Source organism: Marmota flaviventris, chromosome 12, assembly GCF_047511675.1.
Source record: "Marmota flaviventris isolate mMarFla1 chromosome 12, mMarFla1.hap1, whole genome shotgun sequence".
In the NCBI taxonomy this organism is placed as follows: Eukaryota; Metazoa; Chordata; class Mammalia; order Rodentia; family Sciuridae; genus Marmota; species Marmota flaviventris.
In genome coordinates, this window is record NC_092509.1 from 51,467,400 (window position 1) to 51,493,670 (window position 26,271).

The window sequence follows — 26,271 nt, forward strand, 5'->3', positions numbered from 1 at the left end:
TTATCTACTTTGAGAAATTTATCATGTAAATGCATGCTGATTTTCAGGTATCGACCTGAAGGTTGTTTCAATGTGGACCCTGACTTGGATCCCAAGCGCTTTAGGATTAATGACATACTGTTCCTCTTTCGTACTCCTGAATGTGCAAGGTAATTAGTATTTATGGATCAAGTAGTATTATCTGGGACTTATGTTGATGACATTAAAAAAGAGTTCTCTTCATTCTAGTATTAAAGAAGGGGACAACTGGAGGAAGACATAAGTTGAGTTGACTTCTCAGCTTCAATGCTTTTTTTTCCTGTCACTGTCTTTATGTAGTTAGAGTGGTCCTCAGGGACCTAATGTGCTGTATGGTCCCCTCACCATATCAACTTCACAGCCTCCTTTACATCATTCAGCCACACTGTGAGCCAACATCTAACACTGTCACCACCGATGTAAAGCTAAAGTTAGAACTTTCCAGGCAGGGATGGAAGATCAAACTGCAGGTTTCACGTTCAATTCAATATCACTGAGCAATCTCCATCCATTTCTGAAAGAACAAAGACTTGTTTTATAAGTATTTAAGAGAAAGTATATTGGCTTGAGAATTCTGGTTTGGGGGCAATAAACAATGTTAAACACATCTCCAGAGAAGAAATAAAAAGTTTCTATGTTAGTTTGAGGTCACCCACTGGTGAGCCAGAATACAATACCTTACCTACCTCTTGGCTTGAAATTTCATCAAAACAATTTGGACAATATTTCAAAGACTTCCACTGTGTTCATCTGCACCAGCACCAGCACCCTAAGCCACTTTTCGGTCCATGCTAGCAAACCACTGCAGAGACAGAATCAAGCCAGCACTGACCATTATAGTGCAAGAAGTTAGCCAGGCTTGTCAGACCCTACCCAAAACCACCCCATCCCCAGCCATTTCAGTGTCAAAGCCTCTGGGAGTAAATCCAGCTTTAGTTGTAGGACAGATCAGACTTGTTTTTTCCAGACCCAGGCAGCAATACACCTTAGCTGCTAAAAGCTCCCCAGGAGTCTCCACCACACTACTGAATGTCTGTCACACAAAATTTCATAATTGAAGGGCCTGGTATCCACAGCTGATACAAGAAGCAATCAATGGAAAGTTAAGCAGAAGATACTCTTGGAGTATGATATAGTACCTTTTCATCCTTGGGTTTCCTTCCTTCCATTATAGGAAATCAAGCCAGGATTCCATATGCTCTTCATCCCAGTGTGAGTCTAGCAAGGGTCCACAGAGTAGCAAGGTAAGCCACAAGTAGAGAGGGTATCTTCTTGTTCTACTTGGTGTTGGCTCAAAAATAGGATGTTGAGCATCTGAGTCCTTCCTTCCTTTAAAGGAAAGTAAAGGTGGAAAAATTTGATGTGTATATGTCAAAAGTATGTTTTTCATAATAATATCTACACCATTTTCAATTTTAAATTTTTTTCAAAGCTTTTCCATCTGCAAATAATCAATATATAACCATTAACAAAGTAAGTTAAGTGATATTACTTTTGCATTCATAAAATAACAAAGTAATTTTAGAGTATCTCATTTGCTAAAAAGTATTACAATTTACAGGAAGAAGAGATTACATGATATAATGATAACATAATGTAATGTAGTGGTTTTTAATTTCAATGTATATATTTTTACACATTATATTTTGTTTATTTATTTATTTTGGTTTGGGGGATTGAACCCAGGAGCATTTGACCACTGAGCCACATCCTCAGCCCTTATTTTATTTTTCATTTTGAGACAGGGTCTCACTAAATGCTTAGGGCCTCTCTAAGTTGCTAAGGCTGGCATCAAACTTGTAATCCTCCTGCCTCAGCCTCCAGAGTCACTGGGATGACAGGCATGCACCACCACACTTGGTTTATACATTGTATTTCCAATTAGGATTTTGTACAAAGGAAAGTTTTCGCAGCATAAATTATTTTAAAATAGCTGGCATGGTGAAAGAATAAATTTATTCAGATAGATATAAAAGCAAGACTTGTACATGAATCCAAGTCCTCCAGTTAGTAACTGGATAGCTGTAGAGATGTCACATCACATGATCTGAGTTTCTGTTTGTTCATCAGTAAAAAGAGAATAATAAAGATTAAACTATTTGGCTGTCAATAGAATTAGAGATAATGTATACCAAGAACTGGGCATGGCATGTTTTGTGTGTTTAATGATTCTCATTATTATGCTACTCCTGAACCCACTAGGAAATGTTGGGTTATAGATTCCCTATTTATGAACATGAAAATCTCTGCAATACAGTTTTTCAAAGAACTAATTTTAAAATTAATGCTTAAGGAAATAAATTTGCTCATCTATTGTGTCTTATTTCCTTACAATGTCAAGAAATATTTTATCTTGCTCTTCTCTCCTCATTCAGGGAAGCAAGCAAAGCATACACGATGGTGAGTTGAAAGGTCAGTGTCCCTTCTCTTCTTCTTAATAAAACAGTACCTTCTTTTCTTTTATTTTTTTAAGTTTTTGCTGTGTTTCAGATTGAACCTAGAGCCTCCCCCATGCTAGGCAAGTGCTCTACCACTGAGCCACATCCCCAGCCCTGGCTACTGCTTTGTAGCAGGGACTTTACCTGACAGAATACTCTTAATGAATATTGTGCTCAAATGTTGAGATGCTGTGGGATTTGGTAGTCCAACAGGTAGAATTTGTTATGATAATGCCTTTTAAAATACAAATTCTAGGTTTTAAAAAAATCTAAAACATTACTGAGCTTCTTAATCTCCAGCCCATTTTCCTCAGACCTCTACATAAGCCATTCTGGATGTGTTAGGATTTACACTAGTTGGCACATACGGTAAATAGAGGCTTTTGCTATAGGATAAAAAATATAAACCTTTTAAAGTTTTTCAGTGATCCAGGATTCCATTTTTTTATTTTTAAAAATGTTTTTATTATTGAATTATAGCTATACATAATAGTTGGGCTTATTTTGACAAAATCATACATGAATGGAATTTAATTTGCTCCATTTTGGTCCCCAGAACATTTCCTTTCCTCATTCCCTCCCCCATCTCTCCTCCTCCTACTCTACTGGTTTTTCTTTTATATACTTACTTATTTTTAAGTGATTATATATATATATATATATATATATATATATATATATATATATATATAAAATTCACTGTAATATATATGTAAATAGCATAATTCTGTTAAATGCATTCTGCATTTTCTCCCCTTTCCCATCCCTCCTCCCTCCCCCTTGATTTCTTTCTCCTACTCCACAGATCTTCCCTCTATCCTTATGAAATGTTACCTCCTTTCCCTTCCTTACTTTGCTCTTGCTTCCATGTATGAGGGGAAACATTCAACCCTTGATTTTCAAAGTCTGGCATATTTCCCTTAGTGTAAGGATTTTATTTTTTAACACTTTTTTATTCCCTGCCCTGTGTTGTTCTCTTGAATTTAAAAAAAAAAAAAGAAAGAAAGAAAGAAAGGAAGGAAGGAAAAATTCTGGGGAAGAGAATGTGATATTTTGCTATTTTCCTGCTTCCTCTTTACATTTCATAAAATGTAGAATTCCAAGTATTGCAAATACCATTTATAGCTCATTAATTTCTCCCATAGGTGAGAAAACAAATGTGGAGAGAGAGCAACTGTCAGTGGACAAAAACCAACCTGGATCTGCCAATTTAACACAAGTTCAGCCTCCTATCCTTGTTACTGCTCATGAGGATGGACACCTCCGCTTATGGACTATGGAGGTAATGGAGCTTAGTGTTTCCTGGAAATAGGAAAAATGGGAAAGATAAATAAAATAATTAAATAAATCTTAGTCTTCTTCCATATGGCATCCAACTCTAATGTTTTTCATCCTTCTAGCCAACTGGATGTTTTTATAGCCTGCTATGATCATATTATTTGAACTTTGCAATAAGCCAGTTTTGTAATTCAAGAGACCAAATCATCAAAACTATTAATATTTCACTCTTTCTTTTATTATTATAAAAAATAATAATTTTTATTCACCAAAAGATTTTAAATTATTGGAGTTGAGGGTGGGCATTTCAAATTAAGAGGGCAAATTAAGAGGCATTAGGAAGACAACAGATTAACAAAGGATCTTTAGCAGTCTGAGGATCAGGGTAGTGAATCCCTGAGAGAGGCGAGGGAATAAACCCACTGTGGTAATAAGGTTCTTTGCTTTAGGGACACTCAGGAAGTAGCAAAAGTGTTATGTGACACATGGGGGGAATCCAACAACAGAACAGCATGGCTGCCTCCTAGATCAACTCCAAGTCTGTTCGTGGATTCTAGCTTATTAGTGAAAATACAAAATATATCTGAGATGACCTTTTTTTTTCCCTAAAAAAATAGGTCATCTCAGATATATAAAAAGTCTAAGAGGTATGCTCAAGAATGAAAGAGTGAGAGAAACATGAGAAAGATATTATATTTAAGTCAAGTCTCAGGAAATAAAGAACTGATTCAAACTTTTTGTTTTCAAGCTTAGATGTTTATTCCCAAAGCAAGTTAACATGTGTAAAAGTCCTTCCCAGAGCTGGTTTATACTAAGCACTGAAAAACAATCTGTGTGAATCTGAATCTCTCACAATCCCTTATCTTGCATCAATATTGAAAAAATAGATATTTCTGAAATGGCAAGTATTTATGTGAAAACCAGTGGAGATACACTTCAACCTAAAATTAACATTTAAGTGACTATGTAACTGAAAATACTATCTGAGGAACAGGATGAAGAATCATAGGAAACCCCAAATTTAGAGGCAGTCTATAATAATCAGAGTCTACATACATAATTAATAGTTGTCTATAACTTTAGAGTATTTAATTTCAAAGAACTAAGTCCTTGTGGATAGTTTCAAACTATTTTTATTAAAAGAAGAAGAGAATCATGTTTAAGTACTAGAGATGAAGAGATGTATTACATAGAGAGAAATTCAATTTATTAAAATTTATTTGTAGAATTTATAATAACCTTACTTTCATTATCCTTTATTCAGGGGAAACTACTGAAAGACATACTCCCTTTCACAAAACATTCAGCCATTTCTCTGACATCGCTGTATGCTGATTCATGTTCCAGGGTTCTATTAGCTGGAAATGTGGGTAAGTCATTACTTTTATATCAGCCACAGATATCTTAGCAATCATTCACCAAAGTGACTACAGGAAAAATGTGTGATGTTTAGTGAGATAAAAAAAAAAGTCTAACAGGTATGCTCAAGCATGAGAAAGTTATGAATAGCATATTGAAGAAATGGAAAAATAAACAAATGTCAGGAGAACCAATTTTTTTCCTAATTCTTCAAGCAAGCCATTCTATTTCTTCCACCTATAAAAGGGGTATATGGCTACCAATCACTTTACCTTACTTTATTGGGAATAATGTAAAATTTTACCTTCTAAAATTGAAGATTTATGTTGTATTAATCTTCTTTGTGTGTGTTTGTGTGTGTTCTTTGTTGTTATTGTTGTTCTTTTTAGTTATACATGACAATGGGATGTATTTTGGCATATTATATGTACATGGAGTATAACTTATTCTAATTAGGATCCTGTTCTTGTGGTTGTACATGATGCAGAGTTACCCTGGTCATGTATTCAAATACAAGGCTAGAAAAGTTATGTCAGATTAATTCTACAGTCCTTCCTATTCCCTTCTCCACTCTCTTCCCTTCATTTCCCTTTGTCTGATCCAATGGACTTCTATTTTTCCCCCTCCAACCTTGTCTTGTAGTGTGTTAGCATCCACATATCAGAGAGAACATTCAGCATTTGATTTTTTGGGATTGGCTTATTTCACTTAGCATGATAGTCTCCAGTTCCATCCATTTACCAGCAAATGCCATAATTTCATTCTTCTTTATGGCTGAGTATTATTTCATTGTGTATATATACCACAATTTCTTTATCCATTCATCTGATGAAGGACACATCGGTTGGTTCCATAGCTTAGCTTGGCTATTGTGAATTGAACTGCTATAAACATTGATGTGGTTGCATCATTGTAGTATGCTGATGTTAAGTCCTTTGAGTATAGACCAAGCAGTGAGGGATAACTGGGTCAAATGGTGGTTCCATTCCAACTTTTGTAAGGAATCTCCATTCTGCTTTCCATAGTGGTTGCACCATTTTGCAGTCTTACCAGCAATGTATTCTGAGAGTATCTTTCTCCTCACATCCTCACCAACATTTATTGTTACTTGTATTCTTTATAATTTCCATTCTGACTGGAGTGAGATGGAATTTCAGTGTAGTTTTAATTTGCATTTCTCTAATTGCTAGAGATGTTGGACAATTTTTTTATATATTTTTTCACCATTTGTATTTCTTCTTCCGTGAAGTGCCTGGTCAGTTCTTTTGCCCATTTGTTTTTGTTTGTTTGTTTTGGTGTATTTTGTTTTCTTGGTGTATTTTGGTTATTTTGGGGGTTTTTGTTTTTGTTTTTGTGTGTGTGTGTGGGTTTTTTTTTTTTTTTTTTTTTGGTATGTTTTGAGTTCTTATCAGAGCTATAGTAACAAACCTGGCATGGGATTGGGAAAAAAAAAAAAAGACCAAGAGAACAGAATAGAAGACACAGAGACACACCCACATAAATACAGTTGCCTCATCCTAGACAAAGGCATCATAAATATACATTGGAGAAAAGATAGCCTCTTTAACAAATGATGCTGGGAAAACTGGAAATCCATATTTAGTAGAATGAAATTGAACCCCTATCTCTCACCCTTCCCAATATACAACTCAAAGTGGATCAAGGACCTAGGTACTAAACCAGAAACCCTGCATTTACTAGAAGAAAAAGTAGGCTCAATTCTCTGTCTTGACAGCTTAGGAACTGACTTCCTCAACAAGACTCCTAAAGTGCAAGAAGTACAATCAAGAATCAATAAATGGGATGGTAAACTAAAAAGTTTCTTCACTGCATTAATCTTTATTGCAAAACGGAGTAGTGACATACATTAGAGAAGAATATGGCTATTGGTTCTCAATAAGGGGCTTTTTAATATAAGTTAATATTAATATAGTTGCTCTTAATTCTTCCATCTAATAATATATTTTTTATTCTTCCTTTTTATTTCTCTTCTTCTGTCTTTTGAATTAATCCTAAATTTCCTTTGTTATCATTTTTTCTGTGCTTTGAAAGATTATGTGTGCATTAATGCAGATTCATATGTTAAACAGTCTTTAATTTTTCTAGTGTTTAGCTTTAAGTTTTTAAAATGGTTAATCAGTTTGTGAAAATTAGAATGAAACAGCGTCTTTTCAGTTAAAGCAGCAAATTAGAAACTGACAAACTCTGGCCCTACCATTATTCATTCCTACCAGCAATGAAAGACAGTTCCTGCTATTCCACATCCTCACCAGCACATGCTATTTTCTGTGTTCTGAATTTGGGCCATTTTAATGGATGTGTAGTGGCATCTCATTGTTGTTTTAATTTTCATTTACCTAATGACGTATTCTCTAGATCATCTTTTAATATGCTTTGTGAGGTTTCCGTTCGGATCTTTTGCCCATTTTTAAATTGGATTGTTCATTTCCTTATTGTTGAGTTTTCAGGGGTTCTTTTAATTAAATAAAGTTTTTCTCCCTGATAATTTCCATTGCTCTGAAGTCTGCTCAGTCTGAAATATCTATTCCTTCTTTCTTTTGGTTAGTGTTACTACAATACGTCTCTCTCCATCTCTTTTAATCTGTGTCTATATTTAACGTGTGTTTTTTGTGGACAACTTCTGCCATTTAATTGGTGTACTTAGACTATTTACATTTTAAGTTGGATTAATACCTACTATATTTGTCACTGTTTTCAGTCTGTTCTTTGTTTCTATCTTTGTGTCTGTCTGCCACTCATTTTCTGACTTTTGTGGTTTTAATTGAGCATTTTGTGTAATTTCATTTTCTTTCCTTTCTGATATTATCAATTATATTTCTTTTTCTTAAATATGTATGGCAGTTGCCATAGAATTTACAATGTATATTTACAATTAATCCATGTTCACTTTCAAATAACATTATACCACTTCATTTGGATTACAGGATAAATATCTCTGTAACTGTTTGGACTCAATTCAGTAGAGGTATATTCATTCTATCATCATCTACTTTGATCTCTAGAAAAAAAATTTGAGTAGATAAAACAACTTTATTGAGGCATACTAATTCAGAAACCAAATAATAGCGTCATAGAAAAACTTAAGTAAAATTTTTTTTTCCTATTCAGTTTCTCAGATTCCCTTTTATTTACCAATATAAATGCCTACGTCAAAATGATTTGACTTTCTGCATAGTATTTATTTAGATAATGTAGTATCTGATTAAGGATTCCAATGTTTAAATTTTATACAGAAGGACATGTTATCCTTTGCAGTATTAGTTCCTTCCTGGACCCACCTCATGATGAAAAGGTATGAAATTTAGTTTTCCACTCTCATAAATGAATTGGCACATATTTATTGAGCTTTTCTCTGGGTAAGACTCCAAAAGAGATAGAACTGCAAGACTCCCTACTTTTAAGGCACATATACTATTGCAATTTAAGCTAGATGACAAAGAACTGCTGGTGATAAGAGGGATGAATGAGTGGGGGGTGGGAGGTTGAGTAAGCCAGCCACTGGTCACTTTACATCTTCCTCATGTTTTGACTTATTTGTAAGGATCTATGTATAAAATCAGAGTTTAAAAAGGTTCATAGATCATCTACTCATCCCCAGTCAGGTTATTGACCTTGTAAGATATTCCATAATATTTCCTTGCAAGCCTAATACAGAACCATTATTTTCAAGAAAATTTTCCTATTCTCTAATGTAAATCTTCTTCTAATTCAAGAAGATTTTAATTTATTTTAGATTTAAAGTGATGTAAATGTCCCATTCTTATTTTATAAAACTTAAGTATGCACTTTTTGTGTGAATGTAAATATCTAATATAGTACATATATTATAGGTAAAGAACCAAAATTAACTAAATTGCACTAAGGAAGAACTGTTTTTAGCAGAGTCTTATTTATCTTTAAGTTAATACTTCAAATCCAAAAGCTAAATATTAGCTTAAATAAGCACTGTTTTATTTTTTTAATCCTACATAGTAATACATAGATGTACTGAATGTGATTGGTTCCTTGCAGAGTGTCTTAGAATGGTTATTCTTTAAAATATTAATCCACTTGATCAATGAGGTTTTCCTTTTGCTTAAAAAATCCAGTGTAGTTTTTATGAAGTTTGAATGTTCTGCTTTAGTTTGATGTTCTCCACCTTGCAGAAGGTAAATCAGAATGATTTCCTGAGATCACACTGGCAGTTAATGATGAAGTCAGGGCCAGGAACAGGGTTCTTGTTCACTAGTTCAATGATCCTTCCACCTGAAACATTTAGTGCTACCAAATGACAGTCAATAAGGTTCAAATATCTTATGAAATACCAAGTTTCATTTACAATAACCACAGATTGCTTATAATCAAATCAGGCTATAAACTAAACAAAATCAAATTATGTACTTGAATCATTTATAGCAAAAGACTTTCTACTTGTTTTCTCCTACAAGTAATAATTATCAATATTGTATGAGTTCAAAACATTATCACCAATTAGAAGAAAATAATTTATTTTGATAATATTTTAAATTCTACCATGTTCAATCTCATTTCAGCCTTTTCTGTTCTTGGATAATGCGATTATCCAGTTTGTATATGGAAGCCTATTTGTAAATATACAACAGAACTTGGTTATAAAATGTCTCATCATTACATAGACAAACATATACCAATGTGTGAAATAAGCCAGATCCAGCTATAGGTTACAACTGTAACAAAGAAATCTATAAATCACAGGTTAATATTGCTTATTCCTAATATTACTATTAAAAAGAAGCTCTGTGGAATACGGAAATTCTAAAAGATGGGATAGTCAGGTCTCTCCTACATACATATGGTTATATACACGCACTTCAGGAAAAGACAGTTCTGCTTTCTAATTGCAGGTTATAATCCATTAAGGGGTCACTGAAATAAACTTAATGAGTTGCAACCATTAGTTTTGTAAAAATGGAAGAAAATGGAATGCAAAGCAATAGCATAGACAATATTAGTATACATTTTACATAGGCTAAGAATCCTTCTGTGAAAATTGTTTCAGATACATGAATATGCACATGTTTACTGCACTGTAAAGTCAAATGTCTGTCTTACTATATCTATGGTCCATGTTTGAGAAACACTTGCCTTAGATGGCATTTAGAGAAAGAAATCTTGAATGACGAGATATTCATGGACAGCTTTGAAACAATGTGAAGTAGAAGAATGCAGATTTTACCCTATTTCTCTAAGAAAAGCCCTAGAAAATTGAATCAGTAGGTCATGAAATTTAGGAAGAATTGTCCCTAACCCTTGTTAAAGTCTAAATGAATAGGAGGCTCATAGGAGAACTCTAAACTACCAGAACTGTGGAAGCAGTATGGTCTTACTGTGGGTTCATCAGTGATAGGGACATATTCAAAAAAGTGTATTATTGCAGAGCAAGCCCCCTAGTTAATAATTCTAGTTCACATAATTTAGAAATGTCTTGAGGCTCATCAGGGGCTCCAGACTTGAGGATAAACCTGAAGGGACACACCAATGAAGCCTCATGAATGTTTCTAAAAGAGAATGTGGTAGGCCCATTCTTTTTGTTAATCCTGTGTAGTATATACCTCCTACCACACACTCCAAATGAAGAACAAAGTAGCCAGTGCTTTCTCTGGATGGACTTTGCAAACAAAATTCTTTATTCCAGACTTACCTTTGACCTTCCCCTACCAGCTCTGTGTCATCTCGTTCCTGATAATATTCTCTGCCATTCTCCCCCATGCCCTCTCCCAAGGCAATTCTTTCATGTAGTCATCTATTGCCCATCAGCTAAAAGAACTGTGAATCTTCAATTCCATGATCAGTTGCTGAAGACATAAAATACTTCCTCTTCCAGGGGTATTTGCACTTAATAAATTGCTAATGTTGGAAATTTGGGTACCTCCAAAAGCAAGAGACCAGGGACTTAACCACTTAGTGCAGATGTTTATACCATCCATTCAAACATTGCTCTTTAAATATGTTTCCCCCCCCCCAGGGGGTGAGGGGGAGTACCGGGGATTGAACTCAGGGCCACTCAACCATTAAGCTACATCCTCAGCCCTCTTTTGTATTTTATTTAGAGATAGGGTCTAAAGAGATAGGTCTTAGAGATAGGGCAAAATTGTGACCTATGCAGTTGAGGGGAGAAACAAAGAATGTCCACGCGTTTTTGCCCCTTTCAATGCTTTATTCACTCAAATTACTCAATACAATTTCACTCTATAGGTTCTTAATCAAGAAAACGACAATCCTTAATGCTAGGCACTGCAATAGACATAATCAATTCACAGCAAACAATTCTAGATTAATTAATTCATAGCAAACAATTCTAGATTAATTCTAAGCACTGCAAAACACACTTAATCATGACAAGCTAATGATAGACATTCCTTCTGCATGGTAAGTTAAAAAGTTTTAAGCCTTAGACTTTATGTCCAACAGATGCACACTCACTTGGACCTGGAACCAAGCCAGGCTTTTCCTGGCATGGAGTGGACGACCGGTTGAGGAGAGGGTCATAGGGAGAAGTTGTGGCTCTCACCAAGGTCCAGATGAGGTGATAGAGTTTGAGAGTGGTGAGGATCAAGCAGAGGATCAGGAATGATGACAAGTGATGGGATGCCAGTCTAGGTCCTTATCAGGCTCTCCAGCTCGAGTGCATCCTATTACAGCTGGCTGACTCCCTGTTCATCAGCTCTATTATTTATGCTTAATTTGACCCCCCTTTCAACCTTATCCGCTACCACTGGATTTCTCAGTGACATCATTTACCCTGGGGTCAGAAATATCTGGCCTGGTGGTCTCCACCCTGATCTTCTCACCTTTCCCTGTTATCAGGCAAGGACAGTCTGCCAGGGGCTTCACTCTATTTATCAGGGTGAGGGGAAGTAACTTGTCTGAGGCCATACTGGAGGGCTCTGTGGGTGCGCCTAGTGAGACTGCAGGTTTCAAACTGGAGTTTTTAAAATGGAGTTGCTTAGGCTCATTCCTAAGGCCATCCTCACAGAGTGTCACCGAGTTGCTTAGCACCTCACGTTTGCTGAGGCTGGCTTTGAACTCACAATCCTTCTGCCTCAGCTTCCCAAGCCACTAGGATTCCAGGTGTGTGCCACCGCACCCAACCAAGACTGCTCCTTAAAAGAACAATTTTAACATTGTATTTCTTGACTTATTCCAAGAGACATGTCTTGTTGTTGCTATCTAGAAATTCAGGCAGCTGCTCTCCTGGCGGGCTCATTCTTTAGAAATTGTTCAAGTGATCTATGTGGAAGACAAGCAAGTGGTGCTTACTGCTTCCGTTGATGGCTCAATAAGGTAGGCCAAGATGGTTTCCTACTGTGATCAGGGTTTTGAGTACGAGAAGTGAACAAAAGGATTTATGCTAATGTTGAAGTATTAGGTTAAAATAAAATCTTGGTAAGCCGAATAGAAAAATAAATTAATAAAAAATGAAAGGTGACACAAAAGGGCTTTGAGAAGACTCATTGATTTGGAATTTTTTTTTTCTGTATCCAAGGAAACAAAATGTTATGCTCATCTACATTTAAAAGTAATAATAAATGTTTTCAATGCAACTCTTTTGTAGAATTATTTCAAAGAATTAAACCAGATAGGCAGCTCAGAGAGCTCAACCCAAGCCTAGGAAAGGCCACAAAAGGAGGCTTAGGATTAGAAGTTATAAAACAGCTATAGAAAGACCATCTAACTGAGTGCAATGATGTGCACTAGTAGTCCCAGCTACTTGAGAAGTGAGACGGGGGATTGCTTGAGCCCAGGAGTTCTAAGTTAACCTGAGCAACACAGGAAGATCCCTTCTCAAAATAATAAACAGTACAAAAAAAAAAAAAACTAACAAAATCATCTAATACTGGGAAAGTAAATTATGAGCCAATTAATTCACTAACAATGTGATTGATTTAGCAAAACCTACTTGTTTTTAATTACCTATAAAATGCTAAGTACATACACACAAAATACTAAAAACATACACACATATTTCAGAGAAAAAGGGAAATATAACATTTCTAGAGATAAATTGGTGTTTATATTTTACTTTCAATTTTTGTGGTACTGAGGATTTAACCCAGGTTGCTCTATCATTGAGCTAAATCCCCCTCCCTTTTTAAATTTTATCTGGAGACAGATCTGGTTAAGTTGTTAAGGTCTGAGAACTTGAAATCTTCCTGCTTCAGCCTCCTGAGCCACTGGGCTTTAAGACATGCTCGTCTATTTGAATTATCTTAAAATCATGCTAATGAATTATGCTCTTAAAAGAATTGAAGTTAAAATAAGAGGAGTAGTATTCAGACCATAGCACTATTCAAACTAGCTATCTATCCATGCCATGGATAAATTACTTTGATGATTCCTTTAAATAGAAATCTCTTTAGAAACTCAGTTCAAAGAGCCTTGCTTTATTAATAGCAATCTCAGACTACAGCTCTCTTCATAACTAAGCCATCTTTTTGCTCATATGAGCTGCCATTATCTAAAAAGGCAGGGAATTTTAATACTCTAAATCTTGTCAGAAAGATTCTGATTTTTAGTAGGAAATAAACATAAACTGAGGCTTAAGCCTGGGACATAGAATAGGAGTTTAGAGTAAAGAAAAAATTTCAGTGTGGTTCAAGTTTGCCAAGAGTCCACAATACAGGAAATAAAGCTGAAGTAGAAACAGTTCCTTGGGAAAGCACCACATGAAGAAGGAAACACCAAGAAACAAGGAGACCAAACGTTACTCAGTCAAGGTCTAAAGCAGAATAAATTTAGAGTTGTTCTGAAGTTAGTCCCTCAACCTTCTAACTTCTGTGTTTAACCCATTTGGGTCCACTATCACAGATGTGGCACACCTATAAAAGCTTAAATTGAGCAACAAAGAAACCACTATGAAAGGTATTAATTTGTTATGTTAATTTGAGCTAATTATTATGTATTTAGAGTTCTATTCTTTTGAGAAAAATAGTAGGTGAATTATTAGAGCATTTGAATATACATATATAGGATAATATATGTTATATATATTATATATATATACACACGCATATATGTATCTTAATACATATATTTCCGCATATATATAAAATATATATAAAGGATATATAAGCTTTAAGTTATGATTTTTAACCTATTTTAAAGCATTTGTGTCAATTTCATTGAAATATTCACCGAATTGCCAACTTGGGATTTATTGGGTTAAAGGACCATCTCATTCCCTTTAGTGCTAAGGAACTAAAATATGTAAGGGATGTAAGATGTTCATGTGAAGTCCTCAGGACACTGTCACATCTGAGGAGTCCAGACTGACACCTCCACTTCTGTCTTCTCAGTAACTACTCTTTAGGGTAGGATACTGCTTAGCCTTTGTAGAATCTACTTACTTTTAGTTCCTTTAGCTTGTCCACTTTCTGAGTCATTGCAGCAGGGCATATGATTGCTGTCTCTGTCATTTCCTGCTCTGAGATTGAAATCAAGATATAAAAGGAAGATCTTTTTTTAAAAAAATATTTATTTTTCAGTTTTCAGTGGACACAACATCTTTATTTTATTTTTATGTGGTGCTGAGGATAGAACCCACCGCCCCGCACTTGCCAGGCGAGCACGTTACCGCTTGAGCCACATCCCCAGCCCCCAAGGAAGATCTTTTTGATGATATTTTGTTTTTCCACAAGATATCAGGCACATATTCCACTAATGATATTCTATATCATTTTAAGTCATGTGGAGTGAAATGATATTGAAATAATACATATGGGTAGAAACCTACTTCTTTTGCCATCCTATATCAGAACTCATCTATAAAAATTAATATGGTTCTCCATGAGAGTAGGAATTGTGGAAGGAGTTTGAAAGGAATTTGATATTGCTAAAAGCATCTCTAGGTCTCTCCTCTCACTAGTTTAGTACTGATTCATAAGTAGGCAGCTGAGACATAGGCCTAATTTGACCAAGAGACAGTCAATGTGGATACTGATTAGCTTGAAGGGGAGCAGGGTTGTTTGGGGGAAAATATGTTCTTTGTTTTCTAACTTTGATAAATGAGTATCACAAATATAGATTCAAACTGACATTCCCTAAAAGGTTGTGGGTTAGAGTTTTAACTGATAAAAATGTTTACATTGAGGGCTGGGTATGTAGCTTAATGACAGAGCACTTGCCTAGCATGCTTGAGGCCCTAGGTTAGGAGAAAAGTTGACACAATGATCAGGTTTCACAATATTTGTAGGAAGAGACTTGGACTTGAGTTTAAATCCTTGGTAGACCCCCAAAAACTATACAGGTGATCTATGAACAGAATCACTTCCCCTGATTCCCCAATTACTTTCCCTCCCTTCCTTGGTCTTCTCTCAGGCTCTGGCATGCCCTCAATGGTCATTATTGTGGATATTTTGGACAGAGAAGATTCTTTGAATTATCCCAAACCAGTGATTTCATTTTGCCTTGTGATGTTACTGAAGCTCCCATAGAAATAAAAGAAGAAAACAAGTTGGCAGACAAGAGGAAAAAATATGAATATCCTCTAATATTTGACCGGGAAAGGTGAGATGGTTGGTTTTGTTGTTGTTGTTTGTTGGTTTGTTCTTTAGATGAATAGACAAGAATTAAACTATGGTGATACTGTGACACTGCTGGACATGAAGAATTGAAAGGTGAAAAGTCCACAACTTTTCAATAATTTTGCAACCCAGCAGAAGGGAGAAAGATGTGAACAAAAAGCTCTAATTCCATGAAATAGTGCTTTTAGGAACATCCAATTCTTTATTTGGTAGGGGCAGGGCGAGGGAAGCGACTGAATCCAGAGGTGCTTTACCACCGAACTACATCCCCATTCCTTTTTGTTTTGCATTTTGAGATAGGATCTTGCTAAGTTTATTAAGCCTTTGCTAAATTGCCAAGACTGATCTCAAACTTGAAATCCTCTTGCCCCAGCCTCCTGGGGGACTGGGATTGCAGGTGTGCTCCACTGCGCTCAACTAGGAACATCCCGTTTTTAATAACGGAAGGGTAAATAGAATTTAACCAAAGACCAAATAGGCAATTGCCTAAAGAAAGGCACCAAATAATGAGAAACTGTGCTATAGTTTTTAAGCTTAGCTTTTAGCGGGTATGTGGGAAGACATGATAGGAGATAAAGCTTGAAAAGTCTATAGGGAAAATGGACTTCTTTATGGGTCAGTTTAAAATTTTTAAGCTTTACAGTATTCACTGTAACAGAATATACAAGAGAAAAAGCAAGTGTGAAAAAAAGAGAAGGGTTTGCTTGGGAACATCCAGGTGCTTGTGGTACATCCAGGTGGAGGTATTTATTGAGCACCCAGATAAATCTGTATATCCTCAAAGAGGTCAAAGCGGTAAACACAGATTTTGAAGTCATTAGCATAGCAGTATTTTCAGTGTAGATAAGTCATGAAGGTCTTGTGTATTGATTGAGAAAAAGCAGAAAACTATACGATAAACAAGAAACAGTTTCTAAAGAGCAGACCAAGAAAGAGACACTAGTGAAAATCTTGAGAAGGAACAGCTATGATGTTGAAAGCAAAAATACAAGTAAGTAGTATAGTAGAAATCAAGGAAGGAGATAAGTGTTCTGTGAAGAAGTAGAGAAAGATGCATTTATGGAATAAAGTAAATGCTGGGTGTGGCATAAAAAGGTCACTTATGACTCTAGAGGGTAACTTCAGTAAAGTGATTGGTGAAAATCACATAGCAATGGTTGAGAAATAAAAAGGAGATATGAGAAGATAATATAGAGTACTTTCAAAATTTTAGTTGTACAAATTTATGGAGTATAATGTCATAACTTAAGACATATTAAACAATGTTTTCTAATATGTGAATATGGGTCTTCATCATTATACCGTGAGATCTTTGAGCATAGATTCCTTGTTTTATAAATCCCTAGTTCTTATCTCTGAGCCAGCACCCAGCAGGAGCTCAAAAGATACTTGTGAAACAAAGAATGGAAACCATTACAAAGAGTGGGCATACATGTAAATGGTAGATAAAGAAGTATGAAAAGCTACAGTGTATTTGGGTAAGCTAAATATGGGATCTGTGTGCACATTGTGTTTACTATGAAATAATTTTGCTTGCCTGTAGCAAAATTGGCCTTATCTGTAGAGTAACTCCATCTCAGGATGTATTTTTATTGTCTTTTAAAAAATGTTTCTAATGCCTGGCTGTGGATTTCTAAATGTCTCCATAAGTTAGTTTTAACTCTAGGGGAACCTTCAGGTCACATAGAACTCAAGCACAGGATTTACACAAGAGGTTTTCCAACTCTGCTATACAGTCCCCCCCCTTCTCCCCATGACTATTTATGAACTTAATTACATGGAATGTTCAGGCAGAAAAGAAGTCAATGTGGTTTCTCTAGAGGAAAATCTAAAAAGCTAAATGGAATAAGAATCAGGTGCAGACATAGTGTCATTAGTACTGGTGCCACGAAAACCTAGAAATTTGGGGACTGAAGAGGAAAGACATAACTGGTATTTGTTTAGTTGACAGGACATATAAGGGACAAGTATGAAGTTAACTTTCTTTTTTTGTATCTTTGTATGCAGATGGAGAAAGATGAGCTCAATGTCATTACTTTTCAAACGCACACCTCCCAAGCCCTTTGAAGTGGAACAGGATTTTAAGTTTTTCAAGGCTCTTTCTTCTCCAAAGGTAGCTTAAAAAAAAAAAAAAAAAAAAAAAAAAAAAAAAGAACCACACACACAACAAAGCAAAAAAAAAAAACAAGAACACTTTAACTGAAAAAAATTACTTTCCAGAATTTATAAAGATCTAAAAATTAATGAGAAAAAACAGTCCAATTAAAAATGGTTGAAAACTTGAATAAATTCTTTACAAAATAAAAATCCAATAAACATGAAAATATGCTCACTCTTATTAGTAAACATGGGAGTGCACGTCAATAATATTATGGGATACCACTTAGACCTACCAGGTTGACAAAAATAAAAAAGTCTGATGATATTCACTATAATCAGAACACTAATCTGTCGATGGTGATGGTGTTATTTGATAGAACCACATGGAAGAACAACATGGCATTGTTAAATGTGGTTAAAGTTGAAAATAGTCATGCCCTATTAAATATATTCCCTGGTGAAACTTTTGAATATGTGCTTGGGGGCAGGAATATACAGCTCAGAGGAGTATTCTTTGTAACTGAAAGAAATTTAAATACTTGTCAACAGTGTAATGGACAAATAAGTTACAGCATATTCTTAAATCATTTTAGTATACAGCAGTGAAAGTAAATGTACTAGCTTAACACTTACCTCCATGGATGAGTGAAACACTACTGAGTGAGAAAAGTTTTATATGAGTATTTACATATTGATTCAGTTTATGTTAAAAAGAAAAGAAAGGGCAAAACTAAAAAATATTGGTTTGGAAAAAGCATAGAAGGTACCAAACATGGTGGTACACACCTGGGATCTCAACAACTCAGGTGAAGCAGGGGAATCACAAGTTTGAGGCCAGCCTCAGCAACTTAGTGAGGCCCTAAGTAACTTTGTAAGACCCTGTCTCAAAATAAAAAATAAAAAGGGCTGGGGATATGGCTCAGTGGTTAAGTACCTCTGGATATTCAGTATACCCCTCCCATTCTGAAAAAAAGCATATAAGGTAAAATTATATAAAAATAAAAGCAAGTAAATCAAATGCGTGAAATTCAAGATAATCATCAATGTCTGAAATGTAGATCAGGAAAGAGGCCAGGGAACTGCAGTCTGAAGATTTCAAATTTGAGGGTATAATTCCAATTTGTAGAGCAGGCCAGTGGGTTCATTATATCAATATTCTTTTACACTATCTACTTCATACTTAATAAGTATTTAATACCTTTCATTTTTTTTTCTAAAACCCTACCTTTCTGTTCAAATAGGACTCAGATTTTTTTTTCCATGAAGACAGAGTGATAGGTAGGGCAGACACAGGCTGTGGAGTCCAACAGACTTAAGTATAATTTTAGATAAGTTATTTTATTCATCTTCTATTTTGAAAATCCCTCAATAAGTTGTGTGAAGATTGAGAAAATATATACCAGGAACATTTTAAATTCTCCATAAAAATGAGTTCCACTTTCCCCCAAGACTCCAAGCTCTCCAATCTTTCTCTTCATGTCTTATGATCTGTTTAGTTAGCATGTTCTACATTGAATTACAATTTTATTTATATCTTGTCTTTACTTCCCACTTCTACTACTAACTCATAAGCTCTTTATGGGCATAATATGTAACAGATACTCAGTTTTGTGAAATAGGATTGAAATAGTGCAACCTAGAAATAGAGGCAATATTCATCCAACATAGAAATAAATATTTAAAAAAAAACAGTTAACAACTGAGACATTGAATAAATTTGGGGAAATTTTTAAAAGCGCTTATAGAGCCCTTGAAATAATGGAATGGCCCAATATTATGAGCCCTGCCAACTACTTACTTGATTAGGTAGTAAAATAAAAAAGAATCAATGCTAAATTTGAGTTGAAATGCATTTCACTTAGGATTCTCTGATTGTCATCAGCAATCTTGTTTTGCCCATTTCTTTTCATTCTTAGTTATGTAATATTAATCTATTCACTTATTTTCAGTCAATTCCCTTTTGTCTTGTTGTTACTAGTAATAAGAATATAATGGTACTAAATCTTAAATTTGCTAACACGTGGCTATCTATATGATCTCCTTTGATTCTTTTTTTTTATTATTGGTTGCTCAAGACAATACAATGATCTTGGCATATCATACATTTGATTCAAATGGGGTATGAATTCTTATTTTTCCATGTGTACAGATTGCAGGATCACATTGGTTATACAGCCACATTTATACATACAGCAATACATGCAGCTAGTAAGTGAAGGAGTCAGGGTTTGAACCAGGTGTTTTGCTACTGATGGAATGCACCCTTTTCACAAAACACTCATTCCTTTGTTTTACAGATTCGCAGACATGCCTTAGAAGGTTTCATGACTGAGAACAGAGAGGCCGGGATTGTTTTTGGTTCTCTTCCTATATACAGGGTGAGTTGGGGCATTTTGTAGAGCTGGAGAAGTAACAAAACAATAAAAAAGCTGACTTCTTATTCCTCACCCTGCACTATCAAGCAAGGTTGGGGGAAATCACACCCCTAAACCCACTTTTGTTTCCATAAACAGCTGATGTCCAGTCCCAGAAGAGTTTTGGGTGTCAACAGCTTGAATCGCTTATCTCTACCATTCCACATGGTAGCTATTTTGAATTTTAACTTAGTGGCTCTTCATCATCCACAGGATAAAATCTTGGCATATAGACTTATGATCCAGTTTCTGCCAGAATTATTTGCCCTCATTTTGATCACATTCTCACCATACTCTGCAGGCTAGAGCCTGCCAAATAACTTTCTATGCATTAAGCCTCACTGATCTGTCTGTCACCTCTATCACACTGTGCCTGTGCTGTCCTCTAAGATTCACCCAACCCTTGTTTTCTTTCAAATCCCTCCTTTCAAGTGTCCACCCCAGGTTACCTGTGTTAAAGAACTAATTAATGAACCTGAGAAATAATAAACCAAAGAACAAATGTTTCATCTTAATATCAACTTGAATCTTAAATGCTATTTATCTTTTCCAAGGATATGTTCATTTTAATAGGTGTCAAAGATTTAAGCAATAGATGATGCTAATAGTAAACCATTAAGAATTAACAGTGGGCAATTGGTAGAGGGGTCTTGTTGAAGTGTGGTTCTCCCCCTCACTTCCCATCGAGAATTCACATTAGGGAAGTTATCACATTAAGTATGTCTGACTCTTTGTTTATGACTTACAGGTAACAAGCCCCACTAGTTTAAGATTCCTTCCACTCATTGGTTCAGAAGCACAAAAGGAATCCTCAGATGGAAAGAAGAAGGGAATTCATGTTCAACATGAAAAAGTAAGTTAGTACTAACTCCACAGTTGATTCTAATTCTACAGTTTATCCCCTTTGTTTGGTTTTTAATTATTTAATTATTTTTCTGTTCCTAGAAACATAACTTCGGGGCCTAAAATTATTTCTGTTCATACTTTTTTACTGAATATTGCAGATGTATGTGTCTTAGATCAGTGTGATGGAAATCATGAATTTTTTGGATAGAGAGGACAAAAATCAAATAGAACCTGGGAGCATGAGTGAATGAAGCTCTGCTAGTGCTTCAAAACTGAAATTATTCACTGAGCTCTTTTAGAAGCTAGGCAACTTGATACAACAGTCAAACACTGGACATCCATCATTGCTTCATTTTATTTATTTTTATTTTCTGCAGTGCTGGGAAAGGCACCCAGAGCCTTGTGCATGCTAGGTAAATGCTCTACCACTGAGCTACATACTTTGCTTCTTAATCTTATTGCACCTATAAGATGGAGCCATGGCTTCAGTCAGCTTCTGGCTCTCCAGCAAGAAATTTTCCCATGTATTAACAGGAAAAACATAAAATGCTTCACAGTTTACAATGTATCTTTATATATGATTCTTTTAATTTTCACAATAAGTTCAAAGAAAATGTTAGTTCCATCCTAGAGCTGGGGAAGAAAACAGGATCCTAAAGCAAGATCAAGTGACTTGCCAACTATCACATGCTAATTAAGTGATAAACTGAGGTTTTTTTCACACTAAATGTCATGCTCATTTTTAGTAGATTAATGGTCTGTACAAATCAAACCTTATTCCTTATCCACTAGTTCTAGAAGCTTGCATGGGTCTGACTTAATCCGTTGTGATTTATATTTAGTGATTCAAATATATCAAACACTAAGAGGAAGATCTAGCAGCACATGGTGATTTTTATAAAGCCCCTTGCCATGAAGTCAGATTAAAAACAGAAAGAACATAATTTTTATTATCCACACCTAATCCAATAACAGATAACAAACAGAATGACAACAACACAACAGTTTTTAAAAGCATTAAACGTGTTTAAAATTAAGTAAAATTAATTAACATGGGAAATTTTACCATAATTTTGTTAGCTTGTGTACTTAAGGAGAATAGGAGTGCTTCCTGGTAATTATTAATTCCGTCAATTTTTCCAGTGAGAGCTTTCAGCAATAGAAGAGTTTTCTATAAAAATAGTACTATTACTTGGAATTGTCTTAAGTAATGGGTGAAACACCATCATATAAATAATCTAAAACTAAAAGACAATTTAGAAAAACATTATTTGTGCTGGGCATGGTGACCCACACCTGTAACCCAGTTAATCAGGAAGCTGAGACCGGAGGATTGCAAGTTTCAGGCCAGCCTGGGCAATTTAGTGAGACCATATCTCAAAATAAAAATAAAAAGATTGGATGTAGCTTAGTGGTAGAGCTCTTGCCTAGTATGTGCAAGGTCATGGGTTTAATCCAGAGAACTGAAAACAAAGCAGAACAAAACTGTTCTGGCTTAAATGAAGAAAAGAATTAAGCATGGTTAATGGGTTGAAATTAGTTTCCAAAATAAAATTAAACTTGTTTTCAGAAAATTGTGTACTTAGAAGAGGACAACAAAATCTGAAAACCAAAACAGATTAAAGCCACCAGTGTGTTGATTTTCTGCAACTTGAGGAAGCCAAACAGCCTAAGTATGAAAATGGTGGATGAAATCAAATCAATAAATCAACACCCAATGCCTAGTCTCATAAGAAGCATTTCTAGGAAGGTGGGCATAAAGTGCCCTCAGAAAGTTTGGATTCAAGATTTCAATTTAGTGAAATAAACATTTATGGAATACCCTAAAAATTCTATCATGTGCTTGGCAGTGTTACTGCCACCAGGAATCTATTCACAGATCAGGAAGCTCACAGCACAGAGCAGAGAAAGTACTATGAAAAAAGTCCAATAATAGACATCCTAATCTCTTTTGACTTGCAATTTTAAAATATAGAAATGCTGGCTCCAAGTACTAACTTCTGTAAATGGTTTATAAATCTCCTGAAAATTAAACTACAAAATTATAAGATACTACTCATAATATAGGAAAACAAATTAGAACACATGTTATATTCCTTTTCAAAAAGTTTAAATGTGGAAACAGAGAGGAAGAATGTGAACTTTGTGAAATGCAACCCATTTCCAAAATTATAGACACATATCCAATCATAGAAAAATTATTTAAGTGAAAGATGGTATATATATAATATATATATATATAAATAGCATATTCTTAGTTTTTCAAAAGAATGTATAATGACAGAATTTCTCATGATTTTATTTTAGGTGAAATATTATAACTCAATAATATTGTCAATTATAGTGGCTAATATTTATTTTCAAATTAGTATGCCAGGTACAATACTGTGCACTTGACATGTAGTCTTTCACATAATCTTTGCAATAACACTTTGAAGTAGTTACAATTATCACACTCATTTTACAGTTAAGAAAACTAAAAGCACAGAACATAAGTATACTTATGTTTATCTAAGATTCCAAAAGAACCCAGTAATTGAGCTGGGGTTTAAACCCAGAAGTTTGACTTTAGAGCCTGATATTTAAATATAAAACAATAGAATTCAGAGATAGATGAGCTGCTAGTCTCTTCTGACCAGAATAATCTTCTGAGAGTGTACAAATAATGAACATTAAGAATCCCTTCCCATCACTCTCTATCCCCTCTCCCAGCTTGATTTTTCTCTGTGGCTCTGATGAATTTTTTTAAAGACATTTTCCATGGCATTTTTTTCCTTAAAAAATTATTCATTTTTTTTCTCACTGGAATGAAAATTCCAGAAAGGCAGAAACTTTATCTTACTTATTCTGTCCTGTAAAACATCTAGAATAGACTTGACACATAAAAGACACTGAAAAAAGTTGCTGAATATAATAATGAGTTTTTATTAACCCCAAATTCCTAACAAGAGGAATTCGCAAATTCCCATCACTAGAAATGTATACAGTAGGAGCTTCAAAAGTCCAAACTATAAAAATATAAATATTCTTTGGAGGCAACATTCTAATCCTCTTATCTATTATTAACAAACGCCTTAATGAGCTACTGGGAATAGGAGCAAGAATGCATTTGGGAAAGTCGGAGTGGTCAGGCACTAGGAATGTCTGAAAGAGGAGTTTGGGGCACCGTGGGCACACTGCATCCCTCCAGGTCTCTTAAGGCTAACTCTGCTGGACGATATGTACTAACCAAGTGGTAGGGCAGGGAGGGCTTGCCTCATTATTTTCATATTTTCCTCATTCCCCGTGAAAATCAAAAGTTGCCTTGAGCTGGAGGTGGTGGCCCACACCTGTAATCCCAGTGACTCCAGAAACTAACGCAGGAGGGTCAGTTGGAGGCCAGCCTCAACCACTTAGCAAAACTCTCGGTAACTTAGCAAGAACCTGTCTCAAAATAAAAAGATCTGGGGATGTAGCTCAGTGGCAAAGAGCTTCAGGATTCAATTTCCAGTGAGAAGGGAGGTGCGAGTTGGAGACATAAGGGAACAGAGATGCCAGGACTTCATAAACCTGAATCAAGGTTCTAAAGTGATGAAATTTAATTAATGAAATTTAGTTCTAAATTTAAGAACTGTGTCCTTTACTGAAGGGAAATTTGTGTATCAAAACACTTTTTAAACCAAAATTTTTTTTTTCTTTAGCAAATCTACTTCCAAAAATTAAGTCTGAAGAAATAAGGGCAGGGGTTGTAGCTCAGTGGCAGAGCGGTTACCTGAGGCACTGTTCGATCCTCAGCACCACATAAAAATAAACAAATAAAATAAAGGCATGCTGTCCATCTACAACTACCAAAAATAGTTAAAGAAAGAAGAAAATTATAGCAGGCATATGTTTTTTAGTTAATAAACTTTATTTTAAAAAGATAAAAGAAATACAAAAAGGAAAATATAAGAAGGACCCATGCAGCTTGGGAAGTTCCTTTAGCTTGGTTTCAGTAGAGTGATCTTGGGAACTAAGCCTCCTAACCTTGTCTCCGGGAGCAAGAGGAGCAGGCACATGACCTACTAGTGTCTAAGCCTAAAGAATCTTTGAGTGATTGAATCTGGACTTTAGTAGTTTATTGTTTTTGTTTTACCTTATAATTCGCCTCTTTTTTTTCCTTCTGTCTTCTTTACAATGGATCATAACATCAAATTGATGTGTGTTTCAAAATCATATAACCAAGCCCTTCAAAATTCTATATGGTGTCAATTTTAAATGCTGGTTGGACATTACTGATAAAATTAGATATTTCTTAATACAAACTAAATTAAACTAAATGAATTTAAAGTTTCATCTTTTTTTCTTCCAAAAATATTCAATTCAAAACCAACTCATTTTTCTCATTTGTGTGATCATCACTTGATTTTATTTTCCTACTGGTCAGCAGAATCTGATGTTACTAAGATTAATTATTAATTAGCTAAGTTTGTTTTAACTAACCCTTTCCATGTTTCTCAGTTGAGCCCTAGAGTGGATAACTGTCCAATTAAAGTAGGTTTAAAACTTCTCACTTCTATTCTTCTACTATACCCTTGTTCTACTTCCTACTTGTAGCATTCTTTTGTCTGGAGACACATTGGAATGTGAAGTAAACGACTACACACACACACACACACACACACACACACACCCCAGGAGGATTAAAAACTTCTGTAGTGATGAAACTTGAACTTGACTCTGGAAAATCGTTTGTTCTGTAATCTAGTTACTAAATAACATGCCCTTTATTTCACAGGGAGGACGGAAGAGAAGTTTGAAAAAAAATTTAGTGCCACAAATCAATCTGGCTTCTTCCTTCTTCCCAGCCATTACCAAGTAAAGAGGAAATTCAGAATTGGCTGCTGCACATGAAATGACAAGGTCTGGATGATACCCTGGTCTTATTTCAGGATAAGAATGAAAGTCCACCAGAGTCACTGGTCTCTGGATCCTCAGACCATCCTGTTGCTGACGATTGCTTTGGGAGCTTTAGTGACCTCAGCTCTGAGTACCAAGCAGGTGACAAGCAGCCAGTTCACGGATGTCATTCATACATCGAAATCCATTTACGGAATAGGAGATGTTTCCTGTTTAGTATTAACAAAATGAAATACACAGAAACAAACGAAAGCAATAGCATAGAGAGATCTAAAATAATATAGTTATCTATGATTCGCTTTATACCTTCTACCATATGCACCATAGTTTATAAACTAGAATTATTATCAGAATGTATGCAGGCAGAGGCAAATTATA

General features: G+C 35.2%; 1 protein-coding gene across 1 annotated transcript in view; it reads left to right on the forward strand.

Moving 5' to 3' along the window:
• Nucleotides 1-25,855, forward strand: part of Wdr64 (WD repeat domain 64) — a 128,139-nt gene extending 102,284 nt beyond the window's left edge. Inside the window, exons 17-28 of the mRNA XM_027928668.2 lie at nt 48-149; nt 1,193-1,262; nt 2,394-2,430; nt 3,602-3,738; nt 4,999-5,104; nt 8,348-8,406; nt 12,307-12,416; nt 15,450-15,638; nt 17,663-17,768; nt 20,053-20,133; nt 20,918-21,022; nt 25,772-25,855. Coding sequence (XP_027784469.2) covers nt 48-149; nt 1,193-1,262; nt 2,394-2,430; nt 3,602-3,738; nt 4,999-5,104; nt 8,348-8,406; nt 12,307-12,416; nt 15,450-15,638; nt 17,663-17,768; nt 20,053-20,133; nt 20,918-21,022; nt 25,772-25,855 — 1,186 coding nt within the window. The remainder of the gene's footprint in view (nt 1-47; nt 150-1,192; nt 1,263-2,393; nt 2,431-3,601; nt 3,739-4,998; nt 5,105-8,347; nt 8,407-12,306; nt 12,417-15,449; nt 15,639-17,662; nt 17,769-20,052; nt 20,134-20,917; nt 21,023-25,771) is intronic.
• The last annotated feature ends 416 nt before the right edge of the window (nt 25,856-26,271 follow it).